Genomic DNA, 21,596 nt, shown 5'->3' on the forward strand with positions numbered 1-21,596 from the left:
CTCAGGGCAAATCTTCCTCAGCAAAAAAAAGAAAAAAGAGCTCCAGGTCCAAAAAAACCAAACATATGAGGATAAACAGACATTCCCTGACTTACGATTTTTTGACTATACAATGGTGTGAAGATGATATGCATTCAGTAGAAATCATACTTTGAATCATGCTCTTTTCTTAGTCTAGGAATATGCAGTGGATCCGCCCTCATGAGGCTGGGTAGTGGCAGCAGCTACAGTCAGCCCTGAGATCACAAGCGTGAACAACCAATACACTTACAAGCATTCTGTACCCAGACAACCACTGTGTTTTCCATTGTCAGTACAGTAGTCGATAAATTACATGGGACATTCAACACTTCACTATGAAATAGGATTTATGTTAGATGATTCTGCCCAACTGCAGGCTAATCTAAGTGTGCCGAGCATGCTTAAGGTAGGCTAAGCTAAGCTGTGATGTTGGGTAGGTTAGGTGTATTAAACGCATTTTCAACATACGATATTTTCAACTTACAATGGGTTTATGGGGATGTACCTCCATTGTAAGTCAAGGAAGATCTGTACATAAAAGGACAGAAGTAAAAATACTAGATAGCATATTCAGTGTGCTAAGTCAGAGCCTGACGTAATAGTCGTACGGGGGGGAAGAACACAGGGTAAGCCTGGAAGAAGAAAACCTAAATGCACGGAGAGGATGGAAGAAAGCACTGTAGGCACTACAAGGTCAGACACCTGGGTGGCTGATGCCTTTGCAAGAACAGGGCACCCAAAAAGCGGCAACAACTCAAATGTTCATCAACTGAATAAACAAAACATGGCACATCCATACAATGGAAGTATTATTCAGCCATAAAAAGGAACAAAGTACCAAATCATCCTACAAGACGGCGAAACCTTGAAAACATTATGCTAAGTGAAATAAGCCAGACACAAAAGGCCACATTTTTTTTTTCCATTTGTGTGACATGTCCATAATAGGCAAATCCATGGAGACAGAGTAGATTAGTAGTTGCCAGGGACTGGGAGGAGGGGTTAATGAGTACAGATTTAGGGGTGGGGGAGGAGGCAAAAAATCTTCTAAAATTAGAGAGTCATGATGGTTGCACAACTGTGAACATACCAAAAACTACCGAATAGTACACTATAGAAGGGTGAATTTTAAGATATGTGAATTATACCTCAACAAAGTTGTTATTAAAAAAAGAAAAAAAGGAACAGGGCTCCATCACTAGACCAGCTGCTGGGATGGAGGTCGAGGAGAGACTGTGCATGTGTGCAGATACTGCAGACGCCAAGTTTGGAAACACAGGGAAGACCCTGATCGTGGGGAGCTTGAAACGTCAGCTTAAGAAATCTGTATCTTACCCACCAGCTATAACAAAAATGGTGGACAGTGCTGTCCAGTCTTCAGAGCACTTTCGTGTACATCAGATCCTTTGATCAAGGAGCCTCCAAATGTTTTCAGGTGCTAGCTGATTTATGGCAAGTAACACCTTCGGAAGAGGACTGCCTTTAGTGCTGAACACACTGAGGAGGAAAGAAAGTCAATCGAGGCTCTAAGGGTCTAATCTAGAGCCCAGAAAGGGAGGATGGAAAAGGTGGGAAAGATCAGACCGGCCAGAAGTCAAAGGCCACCCAGATTTTCTGAAACCAGAGATGCTATATATAACCAGGTGACTCACCTCCTTGAAAAGAAGTTGCCACATTACTGACCACTGAGGGCTTAGGCAGGTTCCATATCTCAAATTCCTCTAAGGAGGCAGGATTCTAAGAGGTACTAGGCTCAAGAGACCTCTTGATCTCCTTGGAATAAACTTCTCTGCAGAAAAAGCACTCCAGACTGGCAGTGAGGTTTCGTATAAAATGACAGATTTTGAACTAATTGCACAGGTTCAAATCCGGACTTTGCTATTTATTAGTGGTAACCTAGAGCACGTTATTCAACTATCTGAGCCTCAGTTCTGCACCTGTACATTCTGAATAACGATAGTTAGTCTTCATTGGGCTATCAGATGGGTACTAAGAGTTAACCTACATGCAGTGATGTAAACAGTGCCCGGAACAAAGTGAACAAGGTCCTCTTGTTACCCATCAACCACAATTCTCACATCAACTATGCTTTTCCTTCATGGTACTTATCACAGTCTGTAATTCATATTTACTTGTGCTTTGATTTACTATACACTTCCCCGCTTCACTGTAAGTTCCAGCAAGGTCAAGGACAACGTCTGTTTGCTGCCCATTGTATCACCAGGGTCTAATACAGTAGGAGTTTAATATCTTTGGAATGACTATATCACCTAGGAATTCTACATTCAGTTTCTAAAGCTAAGAGCTACCATGACTGATAAGAGCTGTGCTCTTCTAAACAGGCAGAATGAAGACAGGGAAACAAGTGCAGTCATGGAGTAAATGGCTTCATCGAGAAAGTGAAGGGGGAATAGTCAAAGAAGAAAATGCCTTACTTTTCCAGGATGCTAATCTGAATAGCTTGCATGGTCTTGCAAGCCTAGTTTAAAAAAAAAAAAAAAAAAGAGGAGGCTTAGCATGTCGGCATTGGGTTCTGCGGGTGTACATCTCATCTACGGAACAGGCCTGGTTGAGGAAACAGCGACGACTGGCAAATAATTCTTTAAAATATCCTCAAATCTTTATCATTAATTTACTCATTCATTCATTAAAAATTCACAGCCAGATGAGTCTTCTCCCTGCCATATATACATGTCACATTCATTCCTACTTCCAAACCTGTATGATGGTGAAACTCTCTCACACTCCAGTGCCCACTTCTCTCTACCTATTTAAATCTCACCGGTTCATTAAGGGCCATCTCTTTCTTCCACAAAGCCTGTTTTATTCTCACCCACATTGATCTCTCTCTTCAAATTTCTAAGCCCTGTTTATATTACACAATGTTGTTAATTTATATAAGAACTCATTATTTCCCCATTGTTTTCTGCGTTACCCATTGTGTTTCTGTGTTCTGGGTCTTTCCAAGTAGGCAGGAAAACTGCTTTTCTGTAAGCACTTCTACTTGCCCCCCTGAATGGCCAAGACAACACTGGGCTCACAGCCTGTCTTCAACAAGGACCAATGACTATACCCCAGGGGAGTTGTACCTCTTCATCACTAATCAACATTCTCTTCATCAACTCCTTCGCCATCTGTCAACCGGAATCAAGGACTCAAGGAAAAGAAAGTATATTTCTATTTGCAAAAGAGATTTCAGTTCCTTTGAGAAAGATGCCACGTGCATATAAATTCAGTATTTCATGACCTCAATGGCAATTTACCCTGAAAAAGTATTAAACGCTGAATGAGATGCAAATTCCATTCATATGTAACAGTCAGGATGAGTCAAGACTGAGGTTTCCATTACATCTGCTCATTTCCCAGTGTCACACTCTAAGAACATGTGTGTAGGCTTTGTGGAGGGTGTGTGCTCTGCAGGAATGTTCTGCTAACAATTAAGGAGGCCTTGTGGGCTGAGGTAAATGGCGACTGCCCTGCCCACATCGGGAGACCTGAGCTCCATGCCTCAGACTGTATTTGGCTCTTGGTATGTTGTGGGCATCCACAGAGAAAACAGCCCCTCTGAGGAGGATGAGAATGCCCTGAGGGTCTGTCACTCACACTGAGAAACACTTGGCAGCTTCTACATTAGAGCTCCAGGCTTTCCTCCTCAATACAGAGGGGAGGAAAAGGAACATTTTCACTAGTAGATGCAGTGCATGGTCCACACCTAATAAAAGGCATTATTGTTTTAACTGTATCTACAAAAATTCCTTCCAGGTATGTACGGGGCTAGTGTTCACCAAAACTTATGTCAAACTGACCATCGTGTCTAAGAGTGTCACTATCCTCACCTCAAGAGCAAGCCAACCATGTAGCTAGAAAAGCAGAGATGCGAGGACATATCTACCGGTTCTGACACATGTTTCCACAATGTAACATCTCTGAAATTGGGACGCATCCCACAATACAGTTTAATTGGCAGAGTTATTGATTCACCTGACAAATGCCGGAACTGACTCAGTGAAATTCTGTACATGCACACAGAACACCCACAGTATTGGCTTCATCACCAGTTAAGTTTATAGCCAGCAATATATATCAAGGACCTAATGCAGAAAATCACAAAATCAACACTTTCATTGTGTTCAATGAACTCAAGAATGACATCTCCAGAAATTATCTGCTAAGCATTTTAGTGCCTGTAGCAATGCCTGAAACAATTGGGAGATGCCTTGAAAGGGGATTAAAAAAAAAGTCAATACGTAGCATCCAGGCATTGTGCAGATCAGACGGGGATATTAATTATGAATCACAGACAGAACACACATGTGAAAAGCTCCACAGTGAACAAGCAACCTTTGAAACATTTAAAAACTGCAGTGGCAAGGAATGCAAGAAAATGGGCCTGCTGATTCTCTTGGTGGGAGTATAAGTTAGTACAGTGTTTCTAGAGAAGATTTGGCAATAAACATCATATCTTAAGAAGAATGTATGCCCTTTGACCCAGAAATTCCACTTCTAAGAGTTTAAGCTAAGGAAATCATGAAGGGTATACACAAAGATTTAGCTGGGAGGATGTACAGCACAGTTCATATCACAAAGCTGGAAACAACCTCCACGCTCAATAAAAAGGAATGGGTTAAATACATGAAAGCTCATCCTCACTATGGCATAGTATGAAGAATTAAAAATGGGCTGCAGAAGGTATCCACTGGCATGCAAAGATGTTCATAATAGCATGCAAAGATGTTTATAACATAGTGTCCACTGGAAAAAAATTAAATGTAAACACTATTATATTATGATCTCATTTTTTTTAAAACAGAGGGGAGTGTGTGTACATGTGTATGTACACAGAGAAAAGGATACAAAAAAGATACATACTGAAGTGTTAACATTGGTTGTGGACAAAAGAACTGTAGAATTGCTTATTTCTTCTTTGCTTACCTCTATTTTCAGAGGGGAAGAGGGGATAACATAGGTAAACTTATTTGCCACTAAGAAACAAAAGATTTCATTTTGGAAAAAAAAATAGTGAAAAGAAATGGGCACAAAGTGATCCAATTAGGTGAACAAATGTTTATGAATCTTGGTTGTCTCAATCCTAAAGTTCAAATAAATTAAAAATCCAGTGGAGTTATTATTATTTTAATCTCTAAAATATAAGCAATACATTACTACCCTTTCCTTTGAGAAATGCTGGGAGAAACGACTGACAGAATTAAGTGCATAACAGGATTTAAAATATGCAAAAATATCCCAGGAGACAATCTGTTGTCCACTGAAGCGTTGCTGTGGCCCGCTGTTGTAAGAGTGGGCACTACACATGTCCAAGGCAACAACAAAAAATTGCATTAATATCCTAGAGCTTTTGATAAAGGGAAACCACCTCCGGACTTTAGAATGAACAATATGCTTACTCTTTGTCCCATCCCTATATGAGAAATTTCCTAATTCGCCTGACTGCAAATTAACCCATTAGGAGTGGGGAAGGAGGTGAGGTATTTATGGCAGGGTTTCCAAGGAATATGACTGCAATTTCAATTTGGAAAATATAATGCTTATTAGTTTCATGGAGAGATCTCAGACAGCACTGGAATGAGTGGGAGGATCGGGTCAAACTGCTGGATTCCTATGCCCGGATCTCCTGCATTGAGAAGCACCCCAGCTTTGCCTGGGCTGACTTCACTAGTGAATAAGGAAAAAACAACACTTTTTTGATGACTTCGGTTGTATAAGCTCACACCAATAAAATTTCCCTGTGTAACTATGACCCATGATTTATAACAAGAGAAATAAGAACAATTTTCATGTTAATTAAATGCCTGTGAGGTTTTATGAAAGGGAGAGGAAGGGACAATTAATGCCAAAAATGTTTCAAATGTATATTTGCCAAAATCAGACACTCACAATATTGCAAAGCCCCATAAGCATTTTTGAGTCATTGCTCCCTCCCCAATGACTTTTGTTTTTGTTTTTAAGACACAGAGTCAGCAGGCTGGGTGCACTATGACCAAATGGCAACAGATGCTGGTCTTGCAAAGGGCAAGACACTTCTCTTTGATCATCCAAGAACATGGAGAGAAGGGGCAAACATTCCTGATCAGGACACTTCCACTTTGATTCAAGGTTTACCAGTAGTTGCATGAACGTGAGTGAAGAGCTACAGAAAAAGCTGCTCCTCGACCCAATAAAATCAGACACACTCCATTCCTGAATCCATCTTAAACCATAAACGAACCTAAATAAAATACGCCAGTTGGGAATGTCTGCAAGGCTGATGAAGAAACAGTTCTCCATGCAAAGAATTTTAGTGCTATATATCGCATAGTTATAAGCAGCTTAAATGTAGAGAACGGATTATCATTGGTGTTTTTATTTTTTCTTTGTAGAAATAGAAGTGATATTACATAGCTAATAATTGGGAAAGAGCTGATACTCTATAAATGAAGAACAAATGCCAAATGTATATACTGTATATGAGACTCCAAATGAATCAAAGTCAGTATCTATTTCCATATCTGCAAAGTAATAGTACCACAACAGTAAGTAACCTTTCTCAAAAGATGACGTATTAAAAAAATGAGAAAACCTACCAACACATCAGACATTGAAATTTTCAATGAGAATAATTTTTCCCTGTAAATCTTGGAATTTACAACGATCACATTCTTTTAAACAATACTACACCTCTCTACTCATATTTAAGATACAAAGTCTTCCAACACATTTAATATACGAACAAAACCCTTTCATCCTGGGATCTAAGTATCAGCTTGTCTCATCTCTGCAATTTTATTAAGTATCCGGTGCGTGAGGTGGTTCCCTAACACACAGTACTCACCCAAGACATCAGCAGGCCTTTCTAAAAACAGTTACAATGTAGAGCCTAAAAACAGTAGTGTATCAAATCACGTTTTTTGTTTGAAAAGATGTTTGTCGTTTTCAAGTGCTCTGAAAACAAAGTAAACCACAAAACCATTTTCAACAAAGTGTGTGTTTCTAATTATTAGTAGGAAGATTTATATTCCTGAAAAGAAAAAAATGGTGTGCCTGGAAGAGAAGTTCATTGCTGCAAGTCAGCAAGAATTCGTAAGGCAAAATAATTTTGATAAGACACAACCACATTCCTACCAATACAAATTCAGGATCCTGCTGCACAAATACCGATATAATGAATGGTCACTTTAAAATGAAGAGAGGGAGCATTCCAGAGCAGGCGCAAGGCCCGACATTTCTTCATATGGGCCCGCTATCTAACACAGCAATGATTACAAATCCCCTGTTAGTCAAGAAGCAGAAGTGACTAGCTATTGTCGGGTCGTCGGTTTAAGATTTAGAAAAATGAAGACAGCAGTTAACGCAGTAACTCAAACCTTTGATTTATTTATAGGATATGTATTAGCAAATTACAGCAGTCCAACTTTTACTTATGGAGAAACAGATCATACAAAATGCCTTTTTCCCCTTTTCCCCATTCTGTATTTCTGCATTTTGCTGGTGATGGGTTTTTCAAGCAAAAGCTTAAAGTCGCTTAAAGTCCAGGTTAAAGATGAATGTCACACTGTGTAGAATTCTGCCCAACCCAGTTCCTTCCTGCCTCTTGGGGGTATAAAGCCACACTCTCCCGAAGCACCATCCCTGACCCTCCTCTTAAACCTCTCTGGCACTCACAGCGGGGACCGGCTGGCACTTGGACACTTGGGAGGGCGAGCAGGGAAGGAATCTTCTCCTTTCTCCCCTCCCCCATTAGAATGGCTAAAGCAGAGATTAATTTCCTAGCTCTGGTTTTCTGCATAACCCCTCCTCAGAACACAAAGACTCAGGATGGGCCGTAAAGAGTCCTTTTGTTTAGAGAGGGTCATTTCCTGCCGTTAGCTCACACCCAGAAACTCCCACCCATTTCTCAAGGAGAGGCACCGATTTTCTAAGTAAAAAAACAAAAACAAAACAGAATTTCAGGCTTAAAGCCATCCCCCCTAAACAGCCTACCCCTCCACTCCAGATGTCTCTTGGTGGGCGTGCCACCATAGCCTCCTGTATCACAGTGGGGAAATGAAATGTGGGATGAAGTGGGAAAATGGGAGTGGAGTTATGGTTCTTTAATGCACAGCAGGCATTGTATGTCCAATCCCTACATTTCAAGTAAGGAAACAGAGGCTTAAGTGGCTTGTCAAAGACAAGCAGTTTAAATGACTAGTCCTAGGTCCTCAGAAAAGAAAAGAAGGGATAAAGACAAAAAATGAAGAGTCCCAATGATTTGGTCAAGAACTAATACAAGGATTTACATACCACTGGTTCTGAGACCATGAGACAATGGATGATGGCAAAGTTTAAAAAGTTTGCTCAAGGTCAAGTATGATGACATAAATGCCATAAATGAGGATAATCCAATGGCCTGCATTTTCATGAGTGCACTAGTGTGCTCAATTAACAGGCAGTCTGATGACCAAACTAACGATGACTTACACTTCTTTCACCCTGAAATGTCATCTTTCTGCTTTTACAATGAATCAGGACAGCTTCTGAGTCCGTGAAGCAGACAAATGGCAATCAATGGTGGCCGTGGGGTGCCTCCAATAGCGTTCCCAGAGCCCAGATCAGAGGCTCCCTCATGGCTGCCCATACAGGCGCTTACAGGCTGGATTCGTCCAGCTAAAGCCTGCATTATCCCAAGCTACATGCTTCTGTACTTTGTAGGCAAAGGGACAAAAACATATTGAGCTTGAGGTTAGACTAAGTGAAAGGACTGAGGGTGCTAAGTCTATCTCCACATCAATTCCACCTGGGTTATTAACATTAACCCGTGGCAATCCAACACATCTGCAAAATAGGAACCAAATTCATCTTGCCCTAGCTTTACTTATCACTCCATGCCAGCCCACATTTCACTCGTGGTTCTGCGGAATTATGTGCTAGGTTTCATTCTAACCAGAGAGAAGCATTCCTTCACGTGTGAAAACTGCTGCAAACCTCGACAAGGGATCTATCACTTACCATCCAAAATTTCTGGCTTAAAACCATGTGATAATTGTACTTTCTGATGTAATTAAGTGGGGATGGGGATCCAGAAATGATCATCTTGAAGGCAGCAATAATTAAAATTTAATCTAAAAGCTGCTGGAAAAGGTCTATGACGATGTGGTACATTGTACAGGCCTCAGAGTTTGACAGGTTGGTTTGTACTCCAGTCAATTCACAAAAAACAAATTTACTGGGCAGTTTCAGGCACTGTTCTAGGCACTGCGGGCTACAGCCTTAAACAAGACAGGTCCCTGCTGCCAAGGAGCCACATTCCAGGAGGGCAAGACAATTAAGGTAATGGCCGTGGGTAAGAAGTACTACCCAGAAAACAAAATAAGAGAGATGTGACAGTATTTGGGAATGTGGGGCTCCTTTAAACTTGGAGGTCAAAGGTCTCTCTGGGTAACATCCGAACTGAGATCTGAATAAATGACAAGGATGAGGTTGCTATCTGAGTGCAATATTCCAGGCAGACAGAATAGCACACACAAAGGCCCTGAGGCAGGAACAAGTTTGGCAAGTTGGAGATATCTAAATAAGGCCCAAGCAGCTGAAGCATAACGAATGAGGCTGTGATTCCTGGGAGATGAGGTCAGAGACCAGCAGGGCCCAGATCACAGGAACCTCGTGCACCACTGGAGAAATTTTAAGCTCCTACTCACCAGCTGTAAACTTCAGACAAATTACTTAATCTCCAGAGCCTCAGTTTTCTTATCCCTAAACCTGGGAGGATAACACTTCATTTGGTTCGTTCAAGTGCAACGTTTAAAACAGAGTTGACACCACTCAGTAAATGCTTAGTGAATTAATTTAATTAACGTGCACAAAATCCATAAATGCTTTTACAAGTCTGATGCGTATTTCGATCCAAATTTTGCATATGTGGATATGCACGTGATCTTCCATTCTCTAATTTTCTTACGTATATTAAGAAAAGTAAGATTGACAAGGAAATTTTTGCAACAACCATGGCCTCAGTGTTAGCTCTAACAATTCTTTTGCTCATTACTGGAAAATGTTGGGAGGTCCTGGAAAAGAAGGAATTGGCCTTGGAAGAGTGGAGAGGGGACAAGGCAGACGGAGAACACAGTGATTTGGCCTAGTAGCAGCTGACCAGACTTGCAGCACTTCCTCATGTTCCTTCTACTGATAAGCAACGTCCCACAGAGAAGCAATGACCAACATCTTCAGTCCCCCACCCCCCAGCATCTCTGGGCAGGCACAAAGTGGAAGTGTGTGCATGCGTGTGCACACGTGTGTGTGTGTGTGTGTGTGTGTGTGTGTGTGTCTCCCTCCCCCACCCCAAAACACATCCTGCTGGCTTAGAGGGATACTGTATTTAAAAACAGATGCCTCTTTGGAAACTCACACATTTTAAGTCCTGTAAATCACACATGCTGAGTAAAGTAATTACACTTTCGTAGCACTTCCCCTCAGAGCACAAAGGCAATTCTGGTACTTCGGTAATAAGATAGCACTTTCTGTGCTGTACCTTCTCCCATGGGGCATCAACTCTCCATCTTATAGGTGGGCATAAGAGAAATTTTCACAAAACAGGATTCTGGGGATTCAAAGCAAAACATTTTTTTAATCTTGAGGATTTCTTTTAGGATAATGTTGGCCACCTGCCAGCATATCTACCTGATGACATAAGAATTCAGGAAGAGCAGAGCAGCATCATGAAAAAAATCAACTCATGAGAAATAAAGATTAATTAAAAGTGGAAACTGGCCTCTGACTTATTTTCATAGGCTGGTGAGATGCACCTCAATGCTGAAACTCCCAGATTTCTCCTACCTTTGCAAAATCCTGGGAGCTAACAGGATGGATTGAGCTGGGCTGCTTCGGCATTCCCTTTGCATTTGAAATTTGTGTAACAATACGGTATTACAGCCTGTAATTTGGAACTATCTTCCCAGTGTGACTAGCATTTATGACTGCCATTTCCCTTTTTCCTCCAGTAGTCTACATAATATGCATCACAATGGTTGCAGCAAGGTTAAACCTACTAGAAATACAAACACAAGTTGTTGTTTTCATAAATTCCTGGACTACTTTTTTCTGTCTTCACCAGCTGACACCTAGCTGTGTGCAGAAAAGGCAGCCAACTTTTAGGAAAGCACTAAATGAATACACTGAAAATATGACCCTCCGAATAGATGACTCTGGGCTCTGGCCAAAGGCTCACTCTAATCTTTTTTCCCCCCAATAAGGTTGAAAAAGAACAAAGTAACTTGGGGGAATTTTTTCTTAAAGTGAAGGCCTTGGAATTAACTGTAAATTTTAGAGAAGAACAATTTCCAGAGACTGTTGATGAAAGCAAAAAAAGTGTATGAGAAACATTATATATACCCAGATTTTTCTAAGCTCCCCCACTCAGGCTTTCACATGGATAAGTATACGGAACACTATTATGTTATAACTAGGCAGATTATATGCAATACGTTCCTAAATTAAAGAGTGCTTTGAAAAATTCGCTTCAATTTTTCCTGAGAATTTTCAGTTCTCCCCCAACCCAACATTTTTATACACAGCTTCAAATTTTAAGTAAACTTTACCTCTTTTGTTTGCCAACCCTCACAAGGTTTCCTAGGAACCAGGGTCCCACGCCTCTTTGATTTTCTGGGCATGCTCATGCACATTACCCACCTTTTCAATTACCAGCTATATGTTCTTGACTTGTTCTGAAAATCACTTTTCAAGATCAGATCTCTCCTCTGCATTTCAAACCCAACATCGTGACCTCCCAGTTGCCTTCTTTTCTTTCTCTTTCAGACTCTCTATTTCCTACGTCTTCAAATACAACCATCCTCTAGCTAGTTACCCAAAGGAGAAACCGAAGAGGCTTCAGAGATGAAACTCCTAGTCTTCTCTTCCACACAGCTAACAGTTACTAAGCCTCCTGAACACCTCCGGCGTCTCTGCCTCAGTTGCCACCGCCAGCCACTGCCTTACTTTGAAACCAGAACTCTTGCACTACTAGCCTCATAATCTCTCTCAACAACTCTCCCAAAACCTGCTGCTGCACCCCCCTTGCCCACTGGAACATCCCAGAATGCCAGCTCCCTGCTGCACAGCAGCCGAGCTCCCATCAAACGAGAGTCTGATTCCCTGACACGGAAGGCAAGCTCCTCCATGGCGGCCCCCACCAATGCCTCTGTCCTCGGGTTCATCCTTCCTTCCCTTCCTCTCCTGCCATGTCTTGCTTGCTCTCCCCAAAAGGGTCCTTTTAAACCTCTGTATCTTCATATAGAGCCAAACCCTTTGACTGGACCATCTTTTCCCCATCTTAATTGAGACTTAGCTCAAATGTCACCTCCTTTTTAAAGCTTTCTTTGACACCGCTCCATCACCTTCGCTCCTTCTCGCAATGCTGACTGTGTTCCCAGCTTAAACAACTACCTCACTTTGACACAGTTCTTTATTATACCTGTTTGTTTATACAAGGCCATCACCACTAAACTGGGAGAAACAGGAGTAGGAATTACCTCTCCGAGATCTTGGCACCCCCACAATCTGCACATGCAGGCCCCAGTCACTCCACCTCTCCATCCTCCAGTCACCTCCCCAGGCTCATCCTCATCATACCTCTATCAGCTTCTTCCGAGGATGAAATCATGCAACACAAATAAAGTGCTTGGCCAGTACTTGGCATGTACTAAATACTCAAAGTTAGCAATTATTATTTCTTGAGTGAATGGATAAAAAGATTTCTGAAAATTTCATAGAATCAAGTGTTTCAGTATTTTCTTTTTTTTGCTATCAGCAAAAAACGACAAACTGGGCAACTTTATTCTGATAAGCTCTAGCAAATATGCTTCCTGAGTATGAGGTCAAGCACTCTCTCTCCTGTCCCACCTCACACACAGTGCACTGAACTTGTTTAAAATATTCTCCCGTAGTATACTTTAAAGATGGGGATGTGAGTTCGAGGAGACCTACTCAAGTTACCCCCATACATCAAAGGAGCTGATCCACACCAGCGGACAACATCCTCATATCAACACAGCATCGATTTAAATACCTGGTCCCAGTGGGCCTCAACTCCACTGAGCCATGGGGCCACTTTTGCTACAGCTATTATTAAGGTTCATTCCCCTCATTCCTTCCTAAGTTTTTTCTTTGACCAAAGCAAGCACTGTTCAAGAGGAACATTCGCATTCCCTCTCCCCTTCCCCGGGGCAGACACTAAGGTGCCAAACGAAACTGAGCACAAACATTCCAAAGTGGCTGTCACACAGAGCAGGCTTGTTTGGGAACACAGGGAGCGCCATGCTCTTCCACCCAAGCAAGGCTTCCCGAAGCCCTTGTCCAAAAGGTCAAATTAAACCCCACAGCAAAGACCAAATTCTAACGGTGAAAACCCAACTGCATCTCGGAAGGAGCGGGCTCACCCTGGCAGTGGCTGTCACATGGACCAGGCACAATAGCCTGTGTACCCAAATGGAAGCTACTAATGACCAGTGCAAGGAGATCATTTCCCATCCATGCCTCGTCTAAATTCCCAGTGGGCAAGGGACCTCAATACTAAAGAAGTGGCAGCTTTTTAACAGCTTACCTATACAAAATCATCTTCACTAACCTCACCAATAAGTATATTTCCTATGTTTATAAGTTATTCATTAAGAATTACAGGTATATACGTGTGTAACTGTGTGTGTGGTACTTACCTAGAGCTAGGGTACTGTCTGAGTGGGTGCTAAGCACCAGGAATACTGTGATAAGGTGATATTATTCTTTTTTTTAAAAAGAAAAATAGTGAGAGAAGGTAATGATCCAGTAGTTAAGTGGAGATAACAGAAAGCAACTTCTACTGGAATTCTGGGGAGAATCATCTCCTTGGCATGGTACATTCCGGTGGTAGGATCCGGAGAAACAGAGGCTGAAACCTGAATCATGCCTTGAAAGCAGCTCAAGCCAGATGAAGAGGAAGCGGCGGTTGAAGCAAATGGTTTGCAGGGTATTGAGGTACATTCGGGCAATCCCGAATGTCAAGTTTGGACTTGATTGTGTGGAGAACAGAGTAGTGCTGAAGGATTCAGAGCATCAGAGGACCCAGCAGTATGGTGTAAGGATGGCTTGAGAAAGCACATTAGAACAAGGTGAGCGCTCAAGATGACTAAAAGGAGGCAGGATAAAGGAATGAGTGAGATAAACACGATAAAGGGCAGACAGGAGAACGGAAGAGGCCCGATTCCTGCAGCAAGGCCCGTGACCAAAACGAAATGTGATCAACCTGATGGTTTTGTGACACCCACAGATATCGCGAGGCAATTTAATGAAATCGTCAAAGCAAAAGGACATGTAATTGTTTTCGTTCACATGTGCATTTCAGAAAATTTAGAAAACCCAAAAACCTCACCAGAAAGTAAGTAAAAATTGCCTGTAATCCATCTGATAGTTTTTATTAATATTTGGTTATTTATTCATTTTGAAGAATTGGCATTGCATAGTATAAAACTTTTAAATCAGCTCTTTTCACTAGTGTTATAACACGAGAATTACCTCCTCAATTAAAATGCATTCAGAAGCTGGAAGAGACAAAGTCAGATTCTCCCCCACGGCCTGCAGAGGCAGCGAGGCAATGCCAACACCTTGATTCTAGATTTCTGGCTTCCAGAACCACGAAAGAATAAATTTCTGTTATTTTAAGCTTCCAAAAAAAAATTTATATAGACACACGTATATACATTCTTTAAAAATGTGGCTTTTAATGGCTACATAATATTCTCTTCCAAAATTTATACAATGATTTAGCTAGCAATTTCCCTATGTCAGACATACAGTCTTTGTGAATTTTCACTATCGTAAATAACTCTAATTCCCATAAATAAATAAATCTTTGTGCATGCTTATTATTTCCTTAGGGTAAATTTCTAAAAATAAAAGTACTGAATCAAAGGGCTTGAACACATTTTGATACCCAGTGCCAAAGTCCTCCCAAAAGTTGCATTAATTTATTATTACTGTCATAACGCACAAGAGTTCCCACTTTATTGCCCCACCAACACTGAACGCATCTGTCCTCAAAGCAAAAATATGAACCTACAAAAACTATATGAAAGCATATCCAAGAAGAAGCTCTAACCACATTCAAACTATCCCAACAAACAAATGCCAAATAAACAAGACTGCATGTGAGCATAAGGGTGTATCAGGGAAATTTTTAAAACACTACTGAAAAAATAACTCAAAAGCACATGCCATACTGGCAATGGTCTTGCAGCATCATTTTACTATGAAGTCACCATACTTTCATCCAAAACACTGTCACCAAATCCTATTCTCTGACTTTGAAATACAAATTTATTGCATTAGATTTGATTTGAAATAACAGAGGCTCCAAACTTGGTTAAATTGTATAAAATTTTCTGTACTTTCCCCAAGTCATAATGTAGATTAATGCTCAACAAAAACCTGAGGTTGCCACATCAACTGACAATGGTACCCTTTCTCTGTGCCAATTATAAGAAACAATTTTCTTCATGACCCCAATATTTGGGCAAAATTACTAAATATTTTAAAAGAAGGAATGTCAGTAAAGATTTGTATTAACTTTTGAAGAACTGTCTTTATGTGATTTCTGTCCAACATCTGCCAAACATCTTTTCGACCGATATTCCAACAATGCCAAGTTTTTTGCTTTTTTAGCTTTATTTTAAGTACAAGAAAATTCACTCAAAGCAATTTAGGGAAAAATTACTGTTTAACACCACTGCTTCAACTTAATAAAATGCACGCCTTTTAGAACCGATTTGCAATCAGCCTGAGAAGCACCCAGTGAAATGGATAAAAGTAAAAATAAGACCAAATTACATATTCCGATTTCCAAAAAGGAAATTTCTATTTTGAAAATTCAGTGACCAAAAATAATTTCTATCTACTAGAAGACAGAAAAAGTGTCACCACATAAACCTTAACTAAGACGAATAATTATAAGTCTATTATTTATATATTAGTTAATTTTAATAAAGTCTGATCCAGTGCAAAATGCCAAAGGTGTTTTAAGAGAACATGGTCTAATTCAAAATTAGAGGCAAATTCTAGGAATTATTTTATTACTACTAATTATTTTATTAATTGTAAAATGATGTAAGAAATGATCTAATGCCCTACACATACATATATATAAGCCTTATAAATCTCAGATCCCAGTAAGATTTTGACAACTGCTTCTTCTTATAGGACAACTTGCAAAGGAATACATATGTATAGCACACTAGAAGCCAGAAAGCCAGATGTATTCTCTCTCTTACAGTTGGCTAGCAAAATCTTAAAATTATTTTTCCTCAAAGTTTTAGACACTACCCAAAGCAGAAGTCTCTGTCCTGTCCTACTTCTCAAAATATTCTACCCCTAAAAAGCAGCAAAAATTCTCCTAGACTGTTCATTCTATACAACTGGAACCAAATAAGTGTTTCAGCATCACTGTTTCAGAGTTAAGCTTCAGAAACTCTCAAACAGGGCTAAAATGTACTGGAAGATAAAAGGAACTCACTGAAGAAAAACAAACAACTCTTGGATTTTGTAAAGGGGTAGAAAAAGCCTAAATTACCCTGATGATCTACGAAATAAACTATTTTCCCTTAACGATGATTGGACTCACTCTTCCTCGTCAACTCTACCAGAAACTACAACAGAACACATTTTTCCTCTCTTGTCATTATGTGTATATACGTTTTATACGTGTGTGTTCTGTTTACCGGATTCCTCAGCCAAGGTTTTTAAATGTGTTTGAGGAAAAATTGCTGTTCGCTGGGTGGGCAGGGAAAAGGTCCAGTGTGGTGGTTTTGTGTACTGCTGAGCACATTAATGGGACTCACCAAATACCATATTTATTTTACTTGTGGCTTTCAGGGTTAGAAAAAAGAGGTTAGGGGTTTTGCAAAAACAAAACCTAAACCCCAAACAGGGAATTAGGACAAAACTACCTGGATTGTTCAGGCCAACTTACCTTCTTTTCCTGAATTTTTAACGTCATAAACCCTCTCTCTTTATGGTCTGTTTTGTACACACCACCTCTTGTAGAACTCGGGTTCTGAAATCTTCCTGTCCTCTTATTTCTAAAATAACAAGTGTCTCGCTAAAATTACTGACACTTCCTAGAGCCACATGCCATTCCCAACTGAAAAGGGACACTATCAGTGCAACAGGGCAGGTCAGAGGCAGTGACTGTCCTGGGATCGCCTTGTACACAACCTCACACCTTGAGTCAAGGTGCCCAGGAGCCGGGCAGACAACACTTCCAACCTGGTGGCAGCTAGGCTGAGATGGGTCAAGCAGGAAAACAAGACTTTTCTCTACTCACTTTTATGAAGTTAATTAAGTTATGGTTTTGGGCTATTCAAACCTCTTTTACTACCTACTAAAAGCAAAAAAGAAAAAGCCTTTGGTTTGCCTGATTAACCTTTTCCACTTACAAGTTTTCTCAATTGGGTGAACAGAGAATGATGGTTTCAAGCAACATATTCTTGCCCTTAGAAATAAACAGACTCTTGCTCGAAGTGACACAGAAAGGTTTCTGAAGCAATTATCTTTGTATGTTAGGTGAATTAGTTAAATAGAACAACTCCTTAAAAAAGCAAACTTGTCATCCTTTTTTAAGTTTTATTTCAGTGGTAGGGAAAATAAATAGCAAAGCAGCTAGTAAGGTTCAAGAAAAAAGTGGAACTTGCAATTCAAACGTCCATCGCTTTGAAAAAGAAAAAACGTCAGTGGTATTCCTTCACTCGTAGTTAAAGAACAACTAGCATGTAAACAACACTTTTCAAAATAATAGTTTACAATAAAATGGGCAATTTCCTCAGGTGAAAAGGCAATCTTCTGTTTACTGCAATTCACCTAGGTTGCACTACCACACAACTGTGTTAAGAGGAAAATCTTGTTATTTATTTTGCATTGTTTTGCATGGTCTTGGCTCGCTCCTCTATCTTCCCCATTTAAATAGTTCCCATTTTACAAGTGGACAATGTGTTGAGAGGTTAGAGGTATTAATTAAATCTTCTGCAACGTTTGGTTTCACTATAGGAATTTTAGTTTGCACACAATGTCTCAATAATAATTCCAACATCCTAACAGCTTTAGAGTCAGTTGATCGTCTGTTGACCCTATATATTAGGATGCAATACCTATATATTAGGATACAATACCTTTATAGGTCACATCTGGATGATACTTTCTAGCATCCACACACTCTAAAAGTTTCTTTTAGAATGTTTAAGAACTCAGCTGTGTGGGATCTTAAAAAGTAGGCAAAAAAATAGTGCTTCTTGGACTCCAGATAAGGTACCTGCAGGAACAGAGCCATTTAATAGGATACCACAAAATATCCTAACTACGAAATCCTGAAACGTTTGTTCGGGAGTTCCCTCCTACATTTACTGAATTTTGTTTCCACCGAAGGAACGCTCCGCAGCCGCAACATTTTAATCGCAATTACGGACGCACCACATAAAATTTACGCTCAGAAGTCAAAGTCCTATTAAAACAGTCTCGATGCTCATTTGGAGAATTTTTAGTTTTAAACTCTTTTATTCTGCTCCCTATAACCGCTACGCCCCTAAATCTGCAAAACTTAATCACCCAGGTTCGGGGTCTTTGACTCATCAGGGAAGAATGCGGCTGATTAGTTATCTATTAATCCAAAATGCCTCGGCTGGAAAGAGATTTCACCAAGAACTTTTAACGCTGAAAGGGAGGGGGCAGGAAACAGAAGGTGTCTTTTAACGAGAACTTTCCCCTAGTTTCTTCCTTAAACCACACACACAAACGCACCCCACGACTCCCAGCCTCAGACGCAGAACTAAATCCTGACCCTCCAGGTCCCAAACATCTGAGGTCATCCAGGAGTCAGCTCTCGATTCCGCTTTTAAAATCCCGGACAAACAAAGCTGCGCGTTCTACTTACAAAACTCTCCGAAAAGTCCTGCAAGTTACGCAATTTTAGGCACGCAGACGCGCGTGGACCCACAAAAACAGCCTCATCCGAAGATACACCCTCCCGGGGCCACAGTCCGGAGCTGTGTCTCGGGGCAAGGACGTTCCCAGCCCCTCGACTGCGGCGCCCCCTCCCCGGCGCGCAGCCCCGCGCCCCGCCGGCCCCGCACTTTGGAGAAAGCCGGCGGCTTCCGTCCCCACCACCGCACCGAGCCACTCCGTACCTCTTCCTCCTGAAGGTTGGCCTCGTTCGGGGTGTTCTCCTTCTCGGCTTTGCCGCCGTTGTTCATCTTCCCGGTCCTTCCTCGCCGGGCAGGGCTGGGGCGCGGGGCTGGGCGAGGCGCGCTCGCCCGCTGTTCCCTCCCCGGGCGCCGGGTCCCTCGGGCGGGCGCCGCGGGCTACGGGGGCTGGAGCCGGGGCAGCGGCGGCTGGGGCGCGGGCTCCCGCGGCGAGACGGCGGCGGCTGGCGACTCAGGAAGTGCGAGGGAGAGAGACGGGGCAGGGCGAGGCGGGCGCGGCGGACGGAGACGGGGACGGAGACAATCGGGACCCGGGAGGGAGACCTGGAGCGGGAGGGCGGGCGCGAGGGAAGGAAGGAAGCAAGGAAGGATGGGGCGAGGGCGCGCGTCCCAGGACGGAGCCCGGAGAGTTGGGGATGTGGCCGAGTAGGGGCCGGGGCGGCCGCTGCCCTAGCGTAGGAGCTGCTGGAGGGAGGGGGCGAGGGGTGCCCCGAGAGGAGGAGGAGGAAGAGGAGGTGCGGGGCGCGGGCCGCGGCTGGGACGCTGGGACCGGAGAGCCGCTGAGTGCGCGCTCCTGGCAGGCTCTGGGAAGTACGGGATCCAAGCAGCTCCCTTTCTCTCGCCTTCCTCCCTCCCTTCTCCCCTCCCTCGCCTCCTCCTCCTCCCTCCGCCCTCCCTGGACGTGGGCTGCAGGCTTGCGCCCGGAGGGACGGGACGCGGGCCGGCGAAGCCCCCCGCGGGAGGAGGGGCTGCGCCGAGGGCTGCCGCCCCGGGCCGGATGGCGCGCGCCGGGGAGGGGCGGCGGGCCGCGGGCGGAAGCGGCCGACCCCAGCCCCGACTCGGCGGTAGGTCGGAGGGCGGGGGCCCAGGGGGGGGAGGGAAGGAGGTCGGCTCCACCGGCTCGCTCGGCCCCTGGGGGCCCTGGCGGACCAGCGGGGCCCGAGTTGGCCAACTCGCGTGGCGGTGCGCACGAGCCTGGAGAGGGGCTTCGGGGAGCCAGGCCCCGCCAGCGCGACCCCCGGGAGGGGTGATAGGCTACTTTGGTTGGCTTCCTTTTCACGAGGGATTTGCACCCCTGTCCCTAAGCCTACCTCTCCTTTTCAGTACCGCTTTCGACCCATTTCTTCCCTTCCTAGTCGGCAACTTTAAATGACAGGATGGCCAGAATTCGAGTGACATCGAGGGGCAGCCCGCTCCGGGCCGGCTTTTTCAGGGCACAGCATCAAAGCCCCCTCGAACGCCGGGTCCTCCGAGACCTCTGCAGCCTCCCCACCGCCGGCTGTGGCGCTCTCTCCGCTAGGCTTCCCGTGGCCCCTGTTCAGACTCTTCTCCCTGCCCTTATCACACTGTTCTGGAATTATTTGTTTACCTGGCTGTCTTCCTCACTCTTCTGGGAGATCCTTCCTGGAAGACAAGACCGTGCCCTGTTTTTATCTTTTAATCCCACGGCTTTTTAAAAACGCTACCTGGTATATAGTAGGCACTCAATAAATACCTGTTGGCTAAGGGAATATTTCTCACTGCAAGTCCAACTAGAGGCCAATACAGATGATCTTGAGAGGGTCAAAGCAGCTTAGAGAAGAAAGGGGTCTCAGGTGACCTCTGGGAGGTCAGCGTACAACGCTCCTTGATGCACCAACCTCTGAAGGACTGCACGGTTTCCGTGTCCTCAGCTGTGGAATGGGAGTAGTTATATTTATCTCCAGGAGTTTGCTATTAGAGGATTATTATAAATTGATAGCACTATAGCACCTAGCGCCCATTCTTGCCCAGTTTAAGTTTACAATACATGGAGGCTAACATTTTTGTTAAGAAAGTTTGCATTTTTCCTGAGCCACAGGGAGCTTTCCCAATACTGTATCATTTCAGCTTTTCCACGTGACTGCTATGAACACATAAATTTAAGGCTCCATATATCAGTAGGTTCTCCCTCACTTCTGACTCCCAGGAATTCTCTCTCACAGCATGCCGTTCCTTTCCCACACAGCACCAGCCACAATTTCCAATTATTTACTTGCCTGCTTCACTGTTAGTCTCTTTTCCCCCCACTAGACATTCTTTACCCTATACTGGTTTAAGTGTTGCTGGGAATGGGGTGGGGGTGGGAATTGAAGATAAGGCCCCTGCTTTTAAGGAGTTTCAAGTGGTGTTGTGGAGACGAGATACCCAAAACAACTCCGGGGCAACATAGTCACAGATCCTGGCTCAAATTTTGGAAAGCAAAGAGAATATTTGCTTTAAGAGCATTGTGAAGAGAAAAACAGTGATACGTGGATTTACATGTTGGGTTTTTCTTATGGGGGAGGTCTGAAGATTTTGATAAAGATTTAATTGCTGCCATGATGTCATTTCTCTGTATGGGGAAAAAAAATAAGGTGTATCCTGGATGAG

The 21,596-nt window shown here is 42.9% G+C and overlaps 1 protein-coding gene across 8 annotated transcripts in view; it reads right to left on the reverse strand.

Moving 5' to 3' along the window:
- RBPMS (RNA binding protein, mRNA processing factor) overlaps positions 1–20,774 on the reverse strand; it is a 170,983-nt gene extending 150,209 nt beyond the window's left edge. For 4 of the 8 annotated variants that reach the window (XR_006886636.1, XR_006886637.1, XM_046648460.1 and 1 more), the window contains exon 1: positions 19,191–19,314. Coding sequence is in view for 4 of the 8 variants with exons in the window: in XM_046648460.1 (XP_046504416.1) it covers positions 19,191–19,256 (66 nt within the window). In the remaining 4 variants the exon portion in view is untranslated. Of the gene's footprint in view, positions 1–19,190; positions 19,867–20,296 lie in introns of those variants that run through there. The other 4 variants (XM_046648457.1, XR_006886638.1, XR_006886639.1 and 1 more) reach the window with 4 other exon arrangements.
- Positions 20,775–21,596: the final 822 nt, after the last annotated feature.

Source organism: Equus quagga, chromosome 22 (assembly GCF_021613505.1).
Source record: "Equus quagga isolate Etosha38 chromosome 22, UCLA_HA_Equagga_1.0, whole genome shotgun sequence".
Lineage (NCBI taxonomy): Eukaryota > Metazoa > Chordata > Mammalia > Perissodactyla > Equidae > Equus > Equus quagga.